This window comes from Hyla sarda, chromosome 1 (assembly GCF_029499605.1).
Source record: "Hyla sarda isolate aHylSar1 chromosome 1, aHylSar1.hap1, whole genome shotgun sequence".
Taxonomy (NCBI): domain Eukaryota; kingdom Metazoa; phylum Chordata; class Amphibia; order Anura; family Hylidae; genus Hyla; species Hyla sarda.
Window position 1 is genome coordinate 297,748,380 of NC_079189.1, and position 20,451 is coordinate 297,768,830.

General features: G+C 44.8%; 1 protein-coding gene across 9 annotated transcripts in view; it reads right to left on the bottom strand.

Annotated features, from left to right (window-relative positions):
- LOC130268641 (uncharacterized) overlaps window positions 1-20,451 on the bottom strand; it is a 361,414-nt gene that overhangs the window by 190,586 nt on the left and 150,377 nt on the right. The window contains exons 1-3 of one of the 9 annotated variants that reach the window (XR_008843543.1): window positions 14,357-14,520; window positions 12,867-12,968; window positions 8,188-8,266 (exon numbers count right to left, since the gene is read on the bottom strand). The exons of 3 other annotated variants lie outside the window; for them this stretch is intronic. Coding sequence is in view for 1 of the 6 variants with exons in the window: in XM_056518046.1 (XP_056374021.1) it covers window positions 12,867-12,968 (102 nt within the window). In the remaining 5 variants the exon portion in view is untranslated. Of the gene's footprint in view, window positions 1-8,187; window positions 8,267-12,866; window positions 12,969-14,356; window positions 14,522-20,451 lie in introns of those variants that run through there. 5 more of the 9 variants (XR_008843542.1, XR_008843540.1, XR_008843541.1 and 2 more) reach the window with 5 other exon arrangements.

The following is a 20,451-nucleotide window of genomic DNA, read 5'->3' on the forward strand; positions in this document are numbered from 1 at the left end:
AAAAAAAAAACATCACTCCTACTATCATCTCTGATACCTCTGATATCTATATCATCAAAGAAATTCCAGATTTGTCAGAAGGAAACTTTTTTTCCTTGTGGATTGGGAAGGATTTGGCTCAGAGGAAAGGTTTTGGGAGCCGCAGGACAACATTCTAGACTGTGACCTTATCCACAAGTTCTTGTCCTCAAAGAGGGGGAGACCAAAGGGGGGGGGGGTACTGTCATACACTGTGTTCCGGCCGTAAGTACCGGCCATGAGCGCATGGTCCCTGAATCCCCTACCGGTGGGGCTGGGATTCGCATCTAGGGACATGCCCGCATGCGAGTCCCAGCCCGTCAGTCACCATGCTCTGCGGCCGCCTCCTCCTCTGTGTCTCAGCTCCGGTGCGCGCGCGCTGGAGCTCTGAAATTTAACGGGCACATACCCCCATAATTAGTTGTTGCACCTGACACCACATTATAAGTCCCTGCACCTCCCACACTTCCCTACCGGATCTTCAGTGCCCCTAGCCTAAGATTAGGAGACCCTTATAGCCTGTTAGCCTTACCCGTGTATCCAGACCTTCCGCTACGTTATTTGCCTTCGCACCTTTGCCGCCTGCTTTGACCATCTGCTACGTTTGACTATGCTACTGCCTTATCCCCCTGTACCTCGCCTAGCCCAGCTACCTGTGTGGTCGAGCCGTGTCGGGGTAGCGACCTGGGTGTTGCCTGACGCAGCAAGCCCATCCTGCCTTGCAGCGTGCTCTGGTGAAGACCAGTGGCACCTTAGACTCTGCTCCCCGATACAGTCCAAGTCATCAGCCACACAGGTTAGAGGATCCACATCCTGCTTCCTTACATATGCTAGTTATCTGGTATCCAACATTGATAAATTATACCCCCCTTTAGATTTTCTTTGCCTTTTATTCATTCTACTTTTGGCAACAGCTGTCCTATAGTTTAGATAGTGTAACAGTGGTTGCCAAAACCTGTACCCTTCTGACAGTGTTGCTCCTTGTTACACTTTGTTAGTGGCCACAGAAAAGGGTGGGTGGGTGGTTGGCTTTTGAGTCACGGTCAAAAGAAGGATAGACAACTATAATCCCAAGAAACAGATTTTGATTTATTTTTTGCCCCTAGCTGCATCTATTTTATTTCTTCGTAAAGTAGATAACAGAAGGTGGTGTTTGGAAATCCTATATTAGTAAGTCTGAAGTATGTATACATATACAGAATACCTTAAAATAAATAGATCCCATTTATTCTCTGGTGGTAGGTAGGCTTCGGTATCCGGTGCTAGCCCTAGTGCCATTTCGTTTATACTATTGCTGATGATTGGGGCAACACAGTTGCTAACAACCCACAAGGACTCAAACTTGCTGCTGAACTGGACTGCCACCAGATCCCCTGACATATAATAAGGTAGTAACTGTTTGCCACATGCTAGATAATTCTTTTTTCACACAGTGGTTTTGTAGTGTCCAGTAACTGCGATGCATCTGTCATACATAAGGCTCCATGTTAAAAAATGTATACTATGTGATATATCTGTGAAATAGCACAGCGCAAATTCACTGAAATTCCAACTGAAACCTTCTATTTGGAGGCCAAATAACTTTCTTATGACTTTTTTTTTGAGTCATAAGGGGGCTAAAAGATGTGCTTTCCATATGCATCGGGGAATCTCAGATTTTACATTTTTCACTATTCTTTTACCCCAATGGATAATTCCACTTTAACTGGGCATATGCAAACTAAAATAAGTGGCCCAAACTTGTCTGTTGAAGACATATGTAAAACTATGTGGAAGCTGCTAGAGGCTGTGGTTATATATCTGCTGCAAATATTACTTCATTGGGCTGCACTGGCGTCGCTAGGGGGGGGGCAGAGGGGGGCCATGGCCATGCGGGGTGCTTTCAAGCAGCACGCGGGGCCCATGGGTGGAAAGGCACTCACTCCACTAATGGGGATCCAGGACACTTGTCCGGGATCCCCAGGTGAGCGAGCGCAGCTTTAAGCTGTGTGCGCACATGCACACACAGCTAAAACATCTTTTCAGTGTGAGCCGCAGGACCTGTAGCTTAACTGAGAGGAGACCTGTGAACTCTGCCCCCACGCAGTGCAGGCGCCGATGACAGCACTCATCGGCGTCTGCACTATAGCGGGAGAACGCAGCCAGCTTGTGCTGCTGAGGAGATCCCTGCCTGCCTATAGGTGAGTAAAAGGTTTTTTGTTTTTTTATAATCCTGGCATTGGCTGGAGAGGGGTGATCAAAGGATGTGCAGGAGAGAGGGGGTGATGGTGTGGAGGAGGAGAGGGGGGGGTGTTGATGTGGAAGGGGGGTGTGATGATGTGGAAGGGGGGGAAGGTGATGATGTGGAAGAGGTGAGGGGGGGTGATGATGTGAAAGAGGTGAGAGGGGGGTGATGATGTGGAAGAGGGGGGTGATGATGTGGAAGAGGTGAGAGGGGGTGATGATGTGGAAGAGGTGAGAGGGGGTGATGATGTGGAAGAGGTGAGAGGGGGGTTGATGATGTGAAAGAGGTGAGAGGGGGGTTGATGATGTGAAAGAGGTGAGAGGGGGGTGATTATGTGGAAGAGGGGGGTGATGATGTGGAAGAGGGGGGGTGATGATGTGGAAGAGGTGAGAGGGAGGTGATGATGTGGAAGAGGTGAGAGGTGGTGGGGTGATGATGTGGAGGAAATGTGGGGTGTGTGTGCAGGTGAGGGGGGGGGCTGATGATGTGGAGGAGCACTGGTTACTTACCTACATGGTTACCTACCCAATTACCTGCTTAGCTACTTCCATACCTGGCAACCTACCTAGTTACCTGTCTGGCTATTTCTCTACCTGGCAACCTACCTAGTTACCTGCCTGGCTACTTCCCTACCTGGCAACCTACCTAGTTACCTGCCTGGCTATTTCCCTACCTGGTAACCTACCTAGTTACCTGTCAGGCTATTTCCCTAGCTTAAACCTACCTAATTACCTGCCAGGCTACTTCCCTACCTGGCTTCCAATGTTATTACTTTCCTGACTACCTACCCACCTACTTAGCCTCCTGGCTACCTACCTACATAGCTACTTAACTACATAGCAACCTAATTATCTAGCTAGCTACCCAGCTACCTACATACACACATAGCTACCCACTTACCTACCTGGCTACCTACATTGCTACCTACCTATGAACCTCCATATCTACATAGCTACCTACCTACCTAATTGGCTGCCTACCAACCTAGCTAGCGACCTATATCCAAGGAAAATCGCAGCACACCAAAGTATAAAGTGCAATTCAGTGGAGTTTATTCAATTCCAAACAGTGTTACAGAGCAGGCTACGATTCGTCGCTTCTAATGCTTGACAAAGGCGAAGACAGGTCACTGAGACGCAGCCTGCTCTGTAACACTGTTTGGAATGGAATAAACTCCACTGAATTCTGCCCTTCTGGGGACAGCACTGGAAAAATGCTGAAACTAAGATGTTTGTCTTGCAGATGCTGCAGCGATGGGTTTTGGCTGGAAGAAGTCGTCAAATCGGTCTGAGCCAGATGTGAGTCAGTGAATGCAACTGTATTTACATTATTGCACAACACGACTGGGGTCTGATCCTTGGGTCTGTATTATGGTGAGTGGTGATTCTGGGGTCTGTATTATGGTGGGTGGTGATTCTGGGGTCTGTATTATGGTGGGTGGTGATTCTGGGGTCTGTATTTTGGTGGGGTCTGATTCTGGGGTCTGTATTATGGTGGGGTCTAATTCAGGGGTCTGTATTATGGTGGGTGGTGATTCTGGGGTCTGTATTGTGGTGGGGACTGGTTTGGGGGTCTGTATTATGGTGGGTGGTGATTCTGGGGTCTGTATTGTGGTATGGACTGATTCTGGGGTTTGTATTTAACTGTAAGGCCCTTACAGCGAAAACAATGTATAGGGACAATTCTGTAAAAAACCCACCCTGTGACAGACCACACCCCCACAAACCACACCCATAGCAAGCCACACCCACAACAAGCCATACCCATGTGGCCAGCACACCAAGCATCTTAGGAAAACATTTGGGCACAGCACTACCAAAAGCTTGCCTACCCCTGTTCTAATAGCTCAGCCGGCGCGGCACTGGCGGCATTTGCTTCCTTTTCCCCTCCTTCTCATCTCGTGTCTGATTATTTTGATGTGGCTTAGTGGCTGTCACGGTTCGGCAGGCAGGAGGTGGATCCTCTGTGTCAGAGAGGGTTTGGCGTGGACCGTGTCGGTGGACCGGTTCTAAGTAGCTACTGGTTTTCACCAGAGCCCGCCGCAAAGCGGGATGGTCTTGCAGCGGCGGTAGCAACCAGGTCGTATCCACCGGCAACGGCTCAACCTCTCTGACTGCTGAGATAGGCATGGTACAAGGGATAAGGCAAGAGCAAGGTCGGACGTAGCAGAAGGTCAGGGCAGGCAGCAAGGATCGTAGTCAGGGGCAACGGCAGGAGGTCTGGAACACAGGCTAGGAACACTCAAGGAAAGGCTTTCTCTGGCACAAGGGCAACAAGATCCGGCCAGGGAGTGCAGGGGAAGTGAGGTATAAGTAGGGAGTGCACAGGTGGAAACTAACCAAGGTGATTGGACCAGGCACCATCATTGGTGCACTGGCCCTTTAAATTGCAGAGACCCGGCGCGCGCGCGCCCTAAGGAGCGGGGCCGCGCGCACAGGGACAACACAGACGAGGAACGGGTCAGGTACGGGGACCGAGATGCGCATCGCGAGTGGGCGCGTCCCGCATCGCGAATCGCATCCCGGCTGGGAGCAATATCGCAGCGCACCCGGTCAGCAGGTCTGACCGGAGCGCTGCGAATTAAAGAACGCTGCGAGCGCTTCGGGGAGGAGCGGGGACCCGGAGCGCTCGGCGTAACAGTGGCGCCAAGGCCATGTGCGCTCAACCCTTGCTTTCTGGCAGTTGGACTCAGCGGACAGAAAGAGAGAAAGAGGAGCAGGAGCGGACATTGCGGACGGCGAAGGACAGAGTGTAAGCAGTGAGAAGAAGTTAGAACCTGAAGAGCAAAACACAGCAAGAGCAGTAAGTAAAGTAAGGAGAACTGGGCAAGGAAAGGGGAGTAGAGTGAGAAGAGTCAAGACCAGTTAGGACAGTGAGGAGCAGGAAGAGCAAGTGAGGGGGTCTGGGGGGGCTGAGCAAATAAGGGGGGGGGGCTGAACAAATAAGGTGGGAGGTTGAGCAAATAAGGGGGCAGAGCAAGTACGGTAAGGGAAACCTGAGCAAGTAAGGGGGGCTAAGCTAATAAAGGGGACTAAGCAAATAACTTAAGGGGGGCTGAGATAACAAGGGGGAATGAGCAAGTAAGTTAAGGAGGAGCTGAGCAAATAAAGGGAGATGAACAAATAAGGGAGGGAGGCTTAGCAAGTAAGGTAAGGGGGAGCTGATCAAGTAAGGGGAGCTGAGCAAATAAGGGGGAAGCTGTAAGAGGGGGCTGAGCAAGTAAGGGGGCTGAGCTAATAATAGGGGGGTGAGCAAATAAGGGGGATGAGCAAGTAAGGTAAGGGGGAGCTGAACGAGTAAAGAGGGCTGAGTTAAAAAGGGGGGGACTGAGCAAATAAGGGGGAGGAGCTGTAAGAGGAGTCTTCGCTAATAGGGGCTGAGCAAGGAAGGGGGCTGGGCAAGGAAGGCGGAGCAGAGAGCAGAGCAAGTAAGGAGGAGCAGAGGAAGTAAGGGGGGACTGAGCAAGTAAGGGGGGTTGAGCAAACAGGGGAGGCTGAGCAATTAAGGGGGGCTGATGAAATAAGGGGGTGCTTAGCAAGTAAGGGGGAGTTGAGCAAACAAGGGAGGCTGAGCAAGTAAGGAGCAGCAGGGGGCTGAGCAAGTAAGGGGGAACAGAGCATGTAATGGGTGCTGAGCAAGTAAGAAGGGGGCTGAGCAAGTAAGGAGGGTGCTGAGCAAGTAAGGGGGAGCAGACCAAGCGGACAGTGCGGCTACACCTTACCTACCTGAGATTTCAGTTTGCAGAGGGAGCCAGTGGAGCGGACAGTACAGGTACACATCATCTACCTGAGAAAGCAGTTTGCAGAGGGAATGAGTGGAACGAGCAGTGCAGCTACCTTACCTACCTGAGAGTGCAGTTTGCAGAGGGAGTACTAGATAATGCTTTAGTTTTATTACCACAGTCTACTAGGTCATGTTGCCTCTACATTCAAATAGCTTTCTGAGGGGATGGCCTTAAAAAGCACAAAGTTCTCTCTGCTTTAGCATTTAGTAGATTCAGCATTTACAGTCATGACTGAATACTAGTTTATCATTGCGGTGAGTCACCGGTGTTATAGCGGGACCACGGAGTGTAGCGGTGTAGGTAGCTGGACCAGATGGTATTAACCCCTGGGGCAAGATGTTGTTAACCCCTAGTGTTCGTGACGCCAGGATGTGGTTGTTTGGTGTAGGGCACCACCGACAACCAACCCAAAACGGCATATATAGTAAATGAGAGTCCAAAGCAGCTTTTGATGCAACTGGAACTTTACTGAAGAAGGCAGTATAACAGTCTTTACAGATAGCCAACTTCCACAGAGGTGATCGGGACACAGGGAACCTCTCAGGCTTGCTTGGACTTGTAGTAGTAATACTGATGCAGACTACTGTGCTACTGTTATGACTTTGGAATAAATACAGGACTTCAAAAGACCAGGATTTTCGGCGCTGACCACGGAGAAATGAACAAAGCCCAGGTAAAGGAATGGAGGTTTAATAGCAACGCGTTTCACCGAATGCACGGCTTCATCAGGCTTAACATACAACAGTTGTTGAGGGTTTTTATACCCACAGAGTTAACCCATAAAGTACATACAGAGTTAACCCATAAGGTGCACAATAGTCATAAAATACAAATAATACACGTATGTATAAAACTATATATAAAATGTATATAAAGAGCGCAGTACTAATCAGAACATGTTATAAATGCAAAACACGAACATAACCGATTATCCTTAAAAGACCAAATCAATACAAAAAAGTAAGAAAAAAACGCCCAATGTGAAATAGGACCTAAATAAGACTGAGCATGTTAATTCCACCGGGCGTGTCAGGCAGTGGCGTTGCTAGGGTTGGTGTCACCCGGTGCGGTAGAAAATGGTGTCACCCCCATACCTCCCCCCCCCCCCAGTAAGTTTTTAGCCTGTTGTGACAGACACCACTGTTGTAGCGCATTGTGAGAAATTCCTGTATAATAATCAGATATACCATTTGCCACAGAATAGGAAAGTGTTAAAGAAGTTTTCACCATTTAAATATACAGCTCCCAGAAATACTTAAAGGGGTACTCCACTGGAAAACATTTACTTTTATATCAACTGGTGCCAGAAAGTTAAACAGATTTTTAAATTATTTCCATTTAAAATCTTAATCCTTACAGTACTTATCAGCTGTTGTATTCTCCACAGGAAGTTGTGTAGTTCTTTCCAGTCTGTCCACAGTGCTCTGTCTGTCCATGTTAGGAACTGTCCAGAGCAGGATAGGTTTGCAATGGGGATTTGCTCCTACTATGGACAGTTCTTGACATGGACAGAGGTGTCAGCAGAGAGCACTGTGGTCAGACAGAAAATAAATTAAAAAAGAAAAGAACTTCCTGTGAATCACTTATACAGCAGGTAAGAAGTACTGGAAGGATTACGATTTTTAAGTAGAAATAATTTATAAATCTGTTTAACTTTGTAGCACCAGTTGATTAAAAAAAATGTTTTCCAGTAGAGTACCCCTTTATGCAGTGGTGAGGTTATGCTGGGAGTTGTAGTTTTACTCATCATAACTGTAGAACTGACAAGTGACTACAGCTCTGATGGGACATAGAGAGGAGAATGTACAATGATATCAGTGACTAGAGATGAGCGAATTTACAGTAAATTCGATTCGTCACGAACTTCTCGGCTCGGCAGTTGATGACTTTTACTGCATAAATTAGTTCAGCCTTCAGGTGCTCCGGTGGGCTGGAAAAGGTGGATACAGTCCTAATAGAGAGTCTCCTAGGACTGAATCCACCTTTTCCAGCCCACGGGAGCGCCTGAAAGCTGAATTAATTTATGCAGGATAAGTCATCAACTGCCGAGCCGAGAAGTTCGTGACGAATCGAATTTACTGTAAATTCGCTCATCTCTATCAGTGACTACAGGTGACGTCTTCTCTATAGTCTTTCCTTATCTAATTCAGATGGTACATACCGCCTGGTCCAGCTAAAACTTCTGTCTGTAGAATGTGACGCCCAGATGTCTCCTCACTATGTCAGCGCATTCTCATCCTCTATATGAAAACAATAATTATTATAAACCTGACAGACACTGTATCCTCTAAATATAATACTACTATACACTATACTCTGATTATAAACCTTCCATACACCATACCCACTGAATATAATACTACCACACTGTACATTCTGAATATAATACCAACACATACTGTACACTCTGAATATAATACCGCCACATACTGTACCCTCTGAATATAATACCGCCACACACTGTACCCTCTAAATATAATACTAATATACACTACACTCTTTGATTATAAACCTTCCATACACCGTACCCACTGAATATAATACTACCACACACTGTACATTCTGAATATAATCCCAACACATACTGTACACTCTGAATATTAATCTGCCACATACTGTACCCTCTGAATATAAATCTGGTGGTGTTGCTAGTGGATGATGGGGGTGCTAGTACTGGGGGGGTGTTGCTGGAGGATGATGAGGGTGCTACTGGCCATCCCCCCTGGCAGTATCACCCCCATCATCCATCGGCAGCATCATCCTACTGGCAGGAGCACCCCCATCATCCACCATCAGGATCTGCTGATGGAGTTGCTGCTGCTGGAGGGGTTTGCTGGTGGATGATGAGGGTGCTACTGCCGGGGGGGGGGGAGCATTAGGTAGGCAGCAGTTCCCCCACTTGAAGGAGTAGTCCAGTGGTGAACCCAGTGGTAAAAAACTTATCCCCTATTCTAAGGATAGGGCCCCCTGCGATCTCCTGTACGGAGCCCCGACAGCCCGCGGGAAGGGGGCGTGTCGACCTCCGCACGAAGCGGCGGCCGACACGCCCCCTCAATACAACTCTATGGCAGAGCCGAAGAGCTGCCTTCGGCAATCTCCGGCTCTGCCATAGAGATGTATTGAGGGGGCGTGTCGGCCGCCGCTTCGTGCGGAGGTCGACACCCGCTATCTGGCCGGAGAGCCTGGCCCCCGTGCAGAGAGATCGCAGGGGGCCCCAGAGGTCAGACCCCCCGTGATCTCAAACTTATCCCCTATCCTTAGGATAGGGGATAAGTTTTTCACCACTGGACTACCCCTTTAGGGTACGTTCACAAGGGCAGATTTTTTTTAGCGGGTTTTCCGCTGCGTATTTGAAAATGGGCGGGCTCTTCTCGGCTGTCCGCAGCAGATTTTCCGTGGCGGAATTTACGCTGCGGAAATTCCGCCACAGTCCCTACTGACTCCAATGGGGCTTGTGGCGGATTTTCTGCAGTGTACATTCCGCCGCAGAAAATCTGCTGCGGACAGCCGAGAAGAACCCGCCCACTTTCAAATACGCAGCGGAAAACCCGCAAAAAAATCAGCGCGTGTGAACGTACCCTTAAGGTAGGTAGCAGTTCCCCACATTAGGTAGGTATCAGTTTACCCACATTAGGTAGCATAGATTCCCCACATTTGGTACCAGTTACCCCACAGTAGGTAGTAATTTCCCCACATTAGGTAGCACAGATTCCACATATTAGGTAGCACAGATTTCACACATTAGGTAGCAGTTTCCCCACATTAGGTAGCACAGATTCCCCACATTAGGTACCAGTTTCCCCACATTAGGTAGCATAAATTCCCCACATTTGGTAATAGTTTCCCCCCATTAGGCCGCAGGTTCCCTTGCAAGTTCCCCACAATAGGTCAAAGTCTCCCCACATTAGATCGCTGGTTCAAACAAACCCCCCCTCCCCCCACACAAAAAAAAAACACACACACACACACAACACAGAGACACACACAGATAGATAGAGAGAGAGACACACACACAGTCAGAGATACACACTCACAGACAGAGACACACACACACACACACAGTCACACACAGACAGAGAGCCACATACAGACAGAGATAGCGACAGACACACACACACACACACACACACAAACACACAGAGACACACTCACAGACAGAGACACACACACACACAGACAGTCACACACACACAGACAGAGAGAGAGACACACAAACAGAGATCGAGTGAAACAGACACACACTCACTTACTCATCCAGCGAAGCGCTCCTTCTCTGCGGGCGCTCTGCGAGTGACGTCACTCACGTCCTCCTGTGCGGCCCTGTGCGGAGTGACGTCGGGCCGGCGCAACAGAAGACGGTGGGTCGCAGGCCGGTTCACTGTGCAGGTGACGGGTGACGGGGGACGGGGGGGGGGGTGCTACTAGTACGGAGACTAGTGAGACAGCGCGAGTGGGGGGGAGGAGGAGGGTGGTTGCTATTACAGAGACAGCGCAAGTGAGGACCGGGGGCGTACTTGGTGTCACCCCATCAGGATGGTGTCACCCGGTGCGGGCCGCACCCCCCGCACCCCGGTCGCAACGCCACTGGTGTCAGGCTAAATCCAGGGCTCAAACTATGAACTACACAGTGTCTGTGGAGGATACACCCTCCATAGACACCAATTCACACTTGGAAAGTCATTGATGAACATCAGACTGGGGTATGCAATGCATCAAATATAGATACAAAATAATAAAGTGAGATAAATTAAATTAAATTAGATTATAATAATATAAAAACAGAATTAGCAAACATTTTCATTAGTCTCATTTAAACCATACAGAAATAAAGTAGCTAACTTATGGATCCAAAAGCTCTCCCGGTTAATCAAACATTGAAACCTATTTGAATAGCTTATAGGAACAGATTCCAAAATAATTAAATTTAAAGAATCAATACAATTATTGTGCTTTAAAGAAAAATGCTTTGATATGCTATGCAGCATATAGCCGTGTCAGATGTTCCATCTGTGTCGGTTCATACGTGCCCGCACTGTTTGTACAGTGCGGCCCACGTATTGTAAACCGCACTGGCAAGATAATAAGTATATAGCAAAACTGGTGTCACAAGTGAGATTGCCTTTAACTTTATATTCCATTTGTGTCTGTGCTGATTTAAAAGAAGTTGTGGGTTTGATAAGATCGCAGCATAGACAACGCGACCTACTGCATGGAGAGCACTTAGACGGCGTCTGAACTACGTCCTTAGAACTAGACCTGAGTCTACCTGGAGCAATCAAATTATGTAAGTTGCGTGATCTTCTAAACGTAATTTTAGGGGTGGTGGGGAGAAGGTTCTTTAATATCGGATCACTACACAAGATGGGCCAATGTTTTGATAGTATTTTCCTAATGTTGGTGGCTTCATTATTAAAATTAGTAATGAAATTATATTTATGATTAAATGTATTCGTAGAAGATTTATTATTGACGGATGGTGATTTTAGGGTGACTAATTCCAATTGGGTTTTACTTCTTACTTTATTATAAGCATCCGACAACAATTTCTTAGGATAACCCTTTTCTTGAAAGCGGCCCCTAAGGACAGTGGCCTGCGCATCAAAACTGACATCAGAGGTGCAGTTCTTTCTAATACGCAGGTACTGGCCATAGGGGACACCACGGAGCCAACTGGGGTAATGTGCACTTTCATAATTCAAAAAACTATTAATATCCACCTTTTAAAAAAAAGGTTTTTGTACTGATATGTCCAAGGTCCGATCTGGAAATTTCCAGATCTAGAAACTGGATTACATCAGTAGAGTAATGCATTGTAAAATTGATGCCCCATGAATTTTGATTCAATTCCCTAACAAACTGCTCAGCCTGTAGAAAGGAACCACTCCAAATTATAAATAAATCATCGATAAATCTGCGAAAAAAACAAACTGAATAAAAGCAGCGGACTGTGCCATAACCAGGGACTTGAATCGCCCCATAAACAAATTTGCATAACTAGGGGCGAAACGAGACCCCATGGCACAGCCCCTGGTCTGTATAAAACCTCATTAAACGTAAAAATATTATGTTCTAAAATAAAACGAATGGAGTCTAACAAAAAAACAGATTGGTCAATATTGAGTGTTGTATCATTAGAAAATGTGTCGTGTATAGCTGATAGACCCAAATCTGTTTGAATATTTGAGTACAGGGAGCAAACATCAAGGGTTAAAAAAGAAAAAGTGGGGGGTAAAGTAATATTGTTTAATTCATAAATCAATTGTGTCGAGTCACGTAAATATGATGGTAACTGTAAAACATAAGGTTGTAAAAAAAGATCGATAAAATGTGAGAGGTTGGCTGTGAGAGAGCCAACACCCGAAATAATAGGGCGACCAGGGTTTTTTTTTTGGGGTTCTTATGTAACTTAGGTAAGTAATAAAAATGGGGAATATTGTAGTGTTTAATATTTAAAAATGCATACTCCTTCTTATTCAACAGGTTAAGGTCTGCAGCTTTCTGTATTAATGAAGAATACAAATTAAAATAAATGGTAGAAGGGTCATTCAATAAAACAGAATAATAACTTGTGTCTGAAAGAATGTTCATAGCTTCAGCTATATAATCATTGCGTTCAAGTAATACAGTGCTGCCCCCTTTGTCAGCGGGGCGAACAACTAAATCACTATTGTTTTGCAGTGTTCTGATAACCTCTCGACTATAGAGAGAAATGCTATCTTTATCTTTATATATAATAGACCTTTCGCATAGAGAATTAAAATCCTTATTTACCATAGAGTAAAATGTTTCTAAATAACTTCCCCTGTTGTGTAAGGGATAGAAATTTGAAACAGGTTTTACCTGGACATGTTTCACCTCCGGGGCTGGACACAGTATTAATAGCTACTGTTGCTGAATCAATATTAATGCAGAGATGTTGTTCTTCACTAATTTTAGTTTTATCTACCAAAGAAAAATGCTGATTAAGAGTTAATTTCCGTACGTAATTATTCAGGTCAAGAAACAACTGAAAGTCATTAGGACGAGTGACTGGACAGAATGATAAACCTCTGGATAACAGACTGATTTCACTGTCTGATAAAATATGTTTAGATAGATTAAATATTTTTATTATTTATTTTCAACTTCTGTTTTTGAGGAGGGGAGAGTGTTGGAATATCTCCCTTGTTTGGAGGATCTGCCACCTCTACATCCCCTAAATCTATTTTTCTTTTTTGTGTTTTTTTGTGAAGTACTTGGTTCAGTAGGGGTTGGAAATACAGTGGTCCCTCAACATACGATGGTAATTCGTTCCAAACGACCCATTGTTTGTCGAATCCATCGTATGTTGAGGGATCCGTGCAATGTAAAGTATAGGAAGTTATACTCACCTGTCCCCGCCGCTCCGCACCAGGTCCTCACCGCTCCCGCTGCTGTTCCAGGGGCTCCCGATGCTGTCCCGCTGCTCCGGTGTCTTCTTCGCGATCCTCCGGTGTCTTGCGCATCTTCTGCAGGGTCCAGGCCTCGCTTTCCGGTGACGTTATTACGCTGCTGCACCGGCGCGGCGTGCGTAGTGACGTAATAACGATGCCGGAAAGCAAGGTCCGGACCCTGGAGAAGATGCGCAAGACACCGGAGGATCGCGAAGTGGACCCGGAGCAGCGGGAATAGGTAAGTGAACCTGCCAGGGATGCTTAAACTGCTATCCGACAGCAGCTTAAGCATTTTGCGCTGTCGGATAGCAGTTAATGCGATGGCCATCGTAGGTCGGGGGGTTACTGTATTGTGTAATTAGGGTGTGGTGGGGATTTTGCCGGACTGAGGATTGGATTGTGTTCAGACTGGATGTTTGTGTCACAGTGTTTAAAAACACTTAAAAAGCACAAAGTTCTCTCTGCTTTACTATTTAGTAGATGCCAATATTCAGCATTTACAGTCGTGACTGAATACTAGTTTATCATTGTGGTGAGTCACCGGTGTTATATCGGGACCACGGGGTGTAGCGGTGTAGGTAGCTGGGCCAGATGGTATTAACCCCTGGGGCAAGATGTTGTTAACCCCTAGTGTTCGTGACGCCAGGATGTGGTTGTTTGGTGTAGGGCACCGCCGAAAACCAACCCAAAACTGCATATATAGTAAGTAAGAGTCCAAAGCAGGTTTTGATGCAACTGGAACTTTACTGAAGAAGGCAGTATAACAGTCTTTACAAATAGCCAACTTCCACAGAGGTGATCGGGACACAGGGAACCTTTCAGGCTTGCTTGGACTTGTAGTTGCAATAATAATGATGCAGGCCACTGTTCTACTGTTATGACTTTGGTAGGGACAGTAGAGACTTGACTTGTACTCACAGATTTGATGTGGCTGCAGATTTATAGGCTTTGGCCTAGATCTGCTGGACTTGACTTGTACAGGACTTGTGCTTGCTTTAATGTCCAGGAAAAGCAGGAACAAAGAGAGAGAATGTGGAGACTACAGCCCCTTATATATCAGGGGGTTGGACTAAAGCCCATTGGTAGCTTGTTGCCTGTGGTTACCTGTGTCTCTGAAACTCTGGGTATATCATGTGATCACATAACACATGACATATCACATGACCTTAGGAAGGTCCTATACAGTGTAAGTATCCTAACAACCTTCATATATTGCTTACATTCACTGTACAATACATAAAATAGATGTACATACTTAATATACAATACAATACCATATCATGACTTAGGAGGGAACCCTGTAGGAGAGCCCTGTGGACTTGAGGGACTCTGCCTGAGGGGACTTTAGAACTGTACAGAACCATGTTCTGTACCGGGACACCACATCATCAAGCAGGAAACAGATTGTGAGCTCCATAGACAACTCAGCAACTCAATTCCCATCTTTTTTTTTTACTGTTTTGGAAATGATGAATTGCAATGTAGCAGAGATGCAAGCCTGCTTCTCTGTCATTAAAAAACTGGCAGCCCATCCAAGAAGGTAACCGTGACAACAAGATGAAGGGGACACCTGTACATTAGCATCTCCCTCCCCTTGTTCCAGGATGTGGGAATAAACATGAGAGGTGATTAAACAGGCACGGCAGTCTCACATAGCAAATAGTGCAGAGATACCAACAGCTGTGGCCATCCCTGGTATCAAATGGCAGACAACAAAGTACCTAGCAACAGAAAGATGTGGAAATGGGCAAAGAAGAAAGAACAGGAAAGTGGGGGTGTCTTCATGACCCCTGCAATTAAATATTAGACACAATGTAAGAAGAGGCTAAAGACACGGAAATCCTTTTATATGGTCGAGTGATCAGGCAAAATACAATCGCTACTACAAATGTTCATTCCCAATTTTTCTTCTGTGTATGCTTCCCAGCATTCAGACGATAAACAAGCAAGCAGACTTATATATCGGCTGATCCCAACATTTGACATGAACACTATCATTTATTGGCAGCACATCTACCCGTGTGAAAAGTCTAGGTAAAGAGGAGTTACAATGAACAATAGTGTTGCTCGCAAATATTCGCAATTTGAAGTTTAATTGTGAATATCGCATATTCGCAAATTCGCGAACACTGCAAATATAGCACAATATATTCGTAATTACAAATATTGTTTTTTTTGCTGCATATGCGAAAATGTATGCGCATATGCGCATATTCGCGAATATTGAGCACTCCCTTCTTTAATGGTGTAGGGAAATATGACTGGTGCATTAACTCAAATTTTTTGCCCATTGAAACGAGAAGGCCCATTGTGGTCTATGGGGATCTCACAGCATAGATAAGCAGTGGATAACAGTAAGATAAGCAGGACTGTCTCAGCAGCACAGTGGATGGGAGACCACCACAGGTTTGAGTCCTGAGGTGGGACAGAGTGTTACAGTGCTGTGGTTTAACTTTACTTTCCTGGAAAAGCTGCTGAGTTGCCCATAGCAACCAATCAGATTGCTTCTTTCATTTTTCACAAGGCCTCTGCAAAATGAAAGAAGTGATCTGATGCTATGGGCAACTCAGCTGCTTTTCCAGTAAAGTTAAACCACAGCACTGTAACTAACACTCTGTCCCACCCTGGACTTGAACCCATGGTGGTCTCCCATTCCACAGTGCTGCTGAGATGGTCCTGCTTATCTTAATGTTTTACATGCTGTGAGATCCCCATAGACTACAATGGGTCTATTGATTTCAATAGGCAAAAAATCACAGAGTTAATGCACCAGTCACAGTTCCCTATACCATTGAAGAAGGGAGGGTTCAATATTCACGAATATGTGCATATGCGGAAAACCAGTGTAGAGGAAGAGTTATGCAGTTGCCCATAGCAAGATTGCTGCTTTCATTTTTGAAAAGGCCTCTGAAAAACGAAAGAAGCGATCTGATTGGTTGCTATGGGCAACTCAGAAACTTTTCCTCTGGACAGGTTTTGATAAATCTTCCTTTATGGGGGAGATTCATCGAAACCAGTGTAGAGAAATAGTTGTGCAGTTGCCCATAGCAACCAATCAGATTGCTTCTTTCATTTTTGAAAAGGCCTCTGAAAAATGAAAGCAGCAATCTGGTTGCTATGGGCAACTCAGAAACTTTTCCTGGAAAAGTTTCTGAGTTGCCCATAGCAACCAATCAGATCGCTTCTTTCATTTTACAGAGGCCTTGTGAAAAATGAAAGAAGCGATCTGATTGGTTGCTATGGGCAACTCAGCAGCTTTTTCAGTAAAGTTTAACCACAACACTGTAACAATCTGTCCCACCCCGGGACTCGAACCAGTGGTGGTCTCGCATCCACTGTGCTGCCGAGATGGTCCTGCTTATCTTTAGTGTTGAGCGGCATAGGCCATATTCGAATTTGCGATATTTCGCGAATATATGGACGAATATATGGATGAATATTCGTCATATATTCGCTAAATTCGCATATTCGTAATATTCACGTTTTATTTTCGTATATGCAAAAATTTGTGTGTGCGAAAATTAGCATATGCGAAAATTAGCATATAAAAAATTACATTAAGCGAAAATGCGCATATGCGAAAATTAACATATGCTAATTTTCGCATATGCTAATTATCGCATGTTCGAAAATTCGCTTGCCAGTCTCACACAGTATTATTAGAGCCTTCTTTACACCACACAAGCTGGAAGCAGAGAGGGATGATCACTGTGATGTGTACTGTGAAAAACAAAAACAAAAAACAAAACAAAAAAAAAACTAATATTCGTAATTACGAATTTATAGTGCTATATTCGCGAATATTCGCGAATTCGCGAATATGCGATATTCGCGAATAAAATTCGTATTGCGAATATTCGCGAGCAACACTACTTATCTTACTGTTTTACATGCCGTGAGATCCTCATAGACCACAATAGGCCTATTGCTTTCAATGGCAAAAAATCACAGAGTTAATGCACCAGTCATATTTCCCTATACCCATATTTCCCTATACCATTAAAGAAGGGAGGGCTCAATATTCGTGAATATGCGCATATATTTTCTCATATGTGCAAGAAAAAAAACAAATATGCGAATTTCGCGAATGTATGACGAAAATTCGTCCATATATTCGCAAAATATCGCAAATTCGAATATGGCCTATGCCACTCATCACTAATGAACAATCACAAGATCAATGGTTTCATTCATCGTTCATTCAAAATGAGTGGTTGACTATGCTGTCAATCACTGCTCGTGTCAGTAATCCTTAACGGATTAGATAAGTTCAGACCAAAACAGAATGCGTTACTTGGCAAAACTGTGGGCAGCAAAGTGTGCAGGAAATGGATGGAAAATAATATATTTGTGTAGAATATTGGGATCACAAGGATGGCACGTTTGTTATGTTTATTAGGGGCTAACAGGATAATGACTGTTGCTTAAGGACTGCAGAAACATGTTAAAATGTGTTAAAATATGTTACAGTATTTTTAAAGGGGTTTTCCAGCCACAGACATCTTATCCCTGATAGGGGTCAGCTGTGTGATCGCAGGGAGTATGCCACTGGGACTCCCCCACGATCTCTGTGCAGCACCAGCATTCTATGTCTTAGAAAGATCTGTGTTTCCAGGACTGGAGATGTGACATCGCGCCACGCCCCCTCGTGACATCATGTGACACCCCTCCATTCATGTCTATGGGAAGGAGCATAACGGCCGTCACACCCCCTCCCATAGTGAAGTACTGATCCTCTCAGGCTCCACTATTGTGCCCCAATGACTGCACTGTGACTAAGCTGACAGGAGCACTGAGATTCTGACATATACTGCAGTTACTGATGCTACTTGCTGCAAAATTGTGATGAAACCACAATGTGAAATAACCCCCAAAGACAAAAATATGTGCAAGGATGTCCAGGAGTGCAGAGCTGGAGGTCGTATTGTTGCCTCCAGCAGACCTGATGGTGTGCCATCTGTGGCAAGATGCTTGACTTGTCTTATGGACAGTACAGGCCTAAATGCAGAATCTGAAGGGTTAATTTGCTAATATTAGATTTCTCACTAGCTACCACTAGTGGGCCTCTCAAAGTAGAAAGGCAGTGTCCTACTGAGTACTCTTTGGGTCTTGTTGGTTAGGGTGATTGCTTACGCTGCATAACTTTCATGTGTTTTGTGTATTTTCGTACTTTGTAATTCTGTAATGTTTTACCTCTTTCCGAAGTAGGTCTAAACCCAGAAGCACCTGGGGCTGAAAAACTTCCTGCAGAGCTTTTATTACTGGTTCTAGTCTCACCCTGAGACAGTCAACAAGAAGAGTAAAGGATACAGATACTGGGGGATAAAGTTGGACACATGCCTAATAGTTACCCTAAGACCCTTCATGGTTTTGAGCCGGACCTACAAATCAAGTTCGTGCATTAAGTACACTTCTTAAGAAACCTGTACCCTGGAGTGGGCATTGCAGGAAGCAAAGCCCTTTTGGGAAGTGACTGGGAGCAAACAAGTGGCAGTAAGCCAGCCTATGTGAAGAGAATCATTGTTTAAGCAAAGTTAAAGTGTACCTGTCTTCATAAAAAAAATTGACATGTCCAAGGGACATGTGTTCAGATATCAACTGATAAGTAGAATAAGTTGGGAAAGAAGTGTGCTACCACATGTTTCTCTTTCTGCTCTGTGTCTATGTGAGCAAGACAGTGCCATAGACTTACTTTATAACACTGTCTCAGTCACGTTACACAGAGCTGGGAGAGAATGTGCTATGCTCGCTCTATTTCTGGTTCGTTCAAATGATCTGTCATGGTCTGAACACGTAGATAACGACAAATCAAAACTTGATGACATGTTTCTACAGCATGTCAAAGATGTTTTTTAATCATAATGACCATTTACAAAGATCCTGACAACCCATTATTCTACCTCACCTCTAGTGTTGCTCGCGAATATTCGCAATTCGAATATTATTCGCGAATATCGCATATTCGCGAATTCGCGAATTTCGCGAATATAACGCTATATATTCGTAATTACGAATATTCGTTTTTTTTTTCTTTTTTCTTCACAGTACACATCATAGTGATCACCCCTCTCTGCTTCCAGCTTGTGTGGTGTAAAGAAGGCTGTAATACTACTGTGTGAGACTGGCGTGCGGAAATTCGCATATGCGAAAGATTAGCATATGCTAATTTTCGCATATGCGAATTTTCGCATATGCGAAAATAAAACGAGAATATAACGAATATGCGAATATTCGCGAATATATGACGAATATTCGTCCATTTATTCGCGAATATTCGCGAATTCGAATATGGCCTATGCCGCTCAACACTACTCACCTCAAGAAGGGTGACTCTTGATAACTCCACCACAACATCAAGGTAACTGAACATACCAGCCAGCTGGACATTATACAGGCTGTGTCCACCTGTTGTGCAGTCCCCCACAGGTTTTTTTCCTTAGCAACATCTGCACAAGCTCTGAGCTGTCACCAAAACAGCAGAGTCGGGGAAGACACATGGTAAAACATCAAGACAGACTGCAAACAAAAAAGTTTCTAATATCCAGTAGCAGAGATTCTGAGAATAGCAGTAAATTGAAAAGAAAATTCAATAAAATCACTGTTTCATTTGTTTTTATTTGAGAAAATAAAATGTGCAAATATAGCATTAGCTGCAAATGAGATATAAGTCAATATTTTAACAAATTATGGAACTTATAATAAAGAAAAAGAAAAGCACTGCTTGCTACAGATCACAACATAAGGTGTATACATAGCAATATGGCATAGATAATAAACATAGTTCATTTGGCAAATGCATTTGCCAAGCCACATGGGCATTTAAAAAATACCTGTAACCAAATAAAACTTTTAATCAGCAGACACTGTATGTAATTAGCAGACACTTTCCCATTCACTTGATTTTAAAATTATCAACATAAATATGTTTAAAATGTAATATAAAAAATGGCCACTAGGTGGCTCTGTTCTGTTCCCTGCCATAATTAATACAGTGAGTTTGGTCTCCTCCCGGC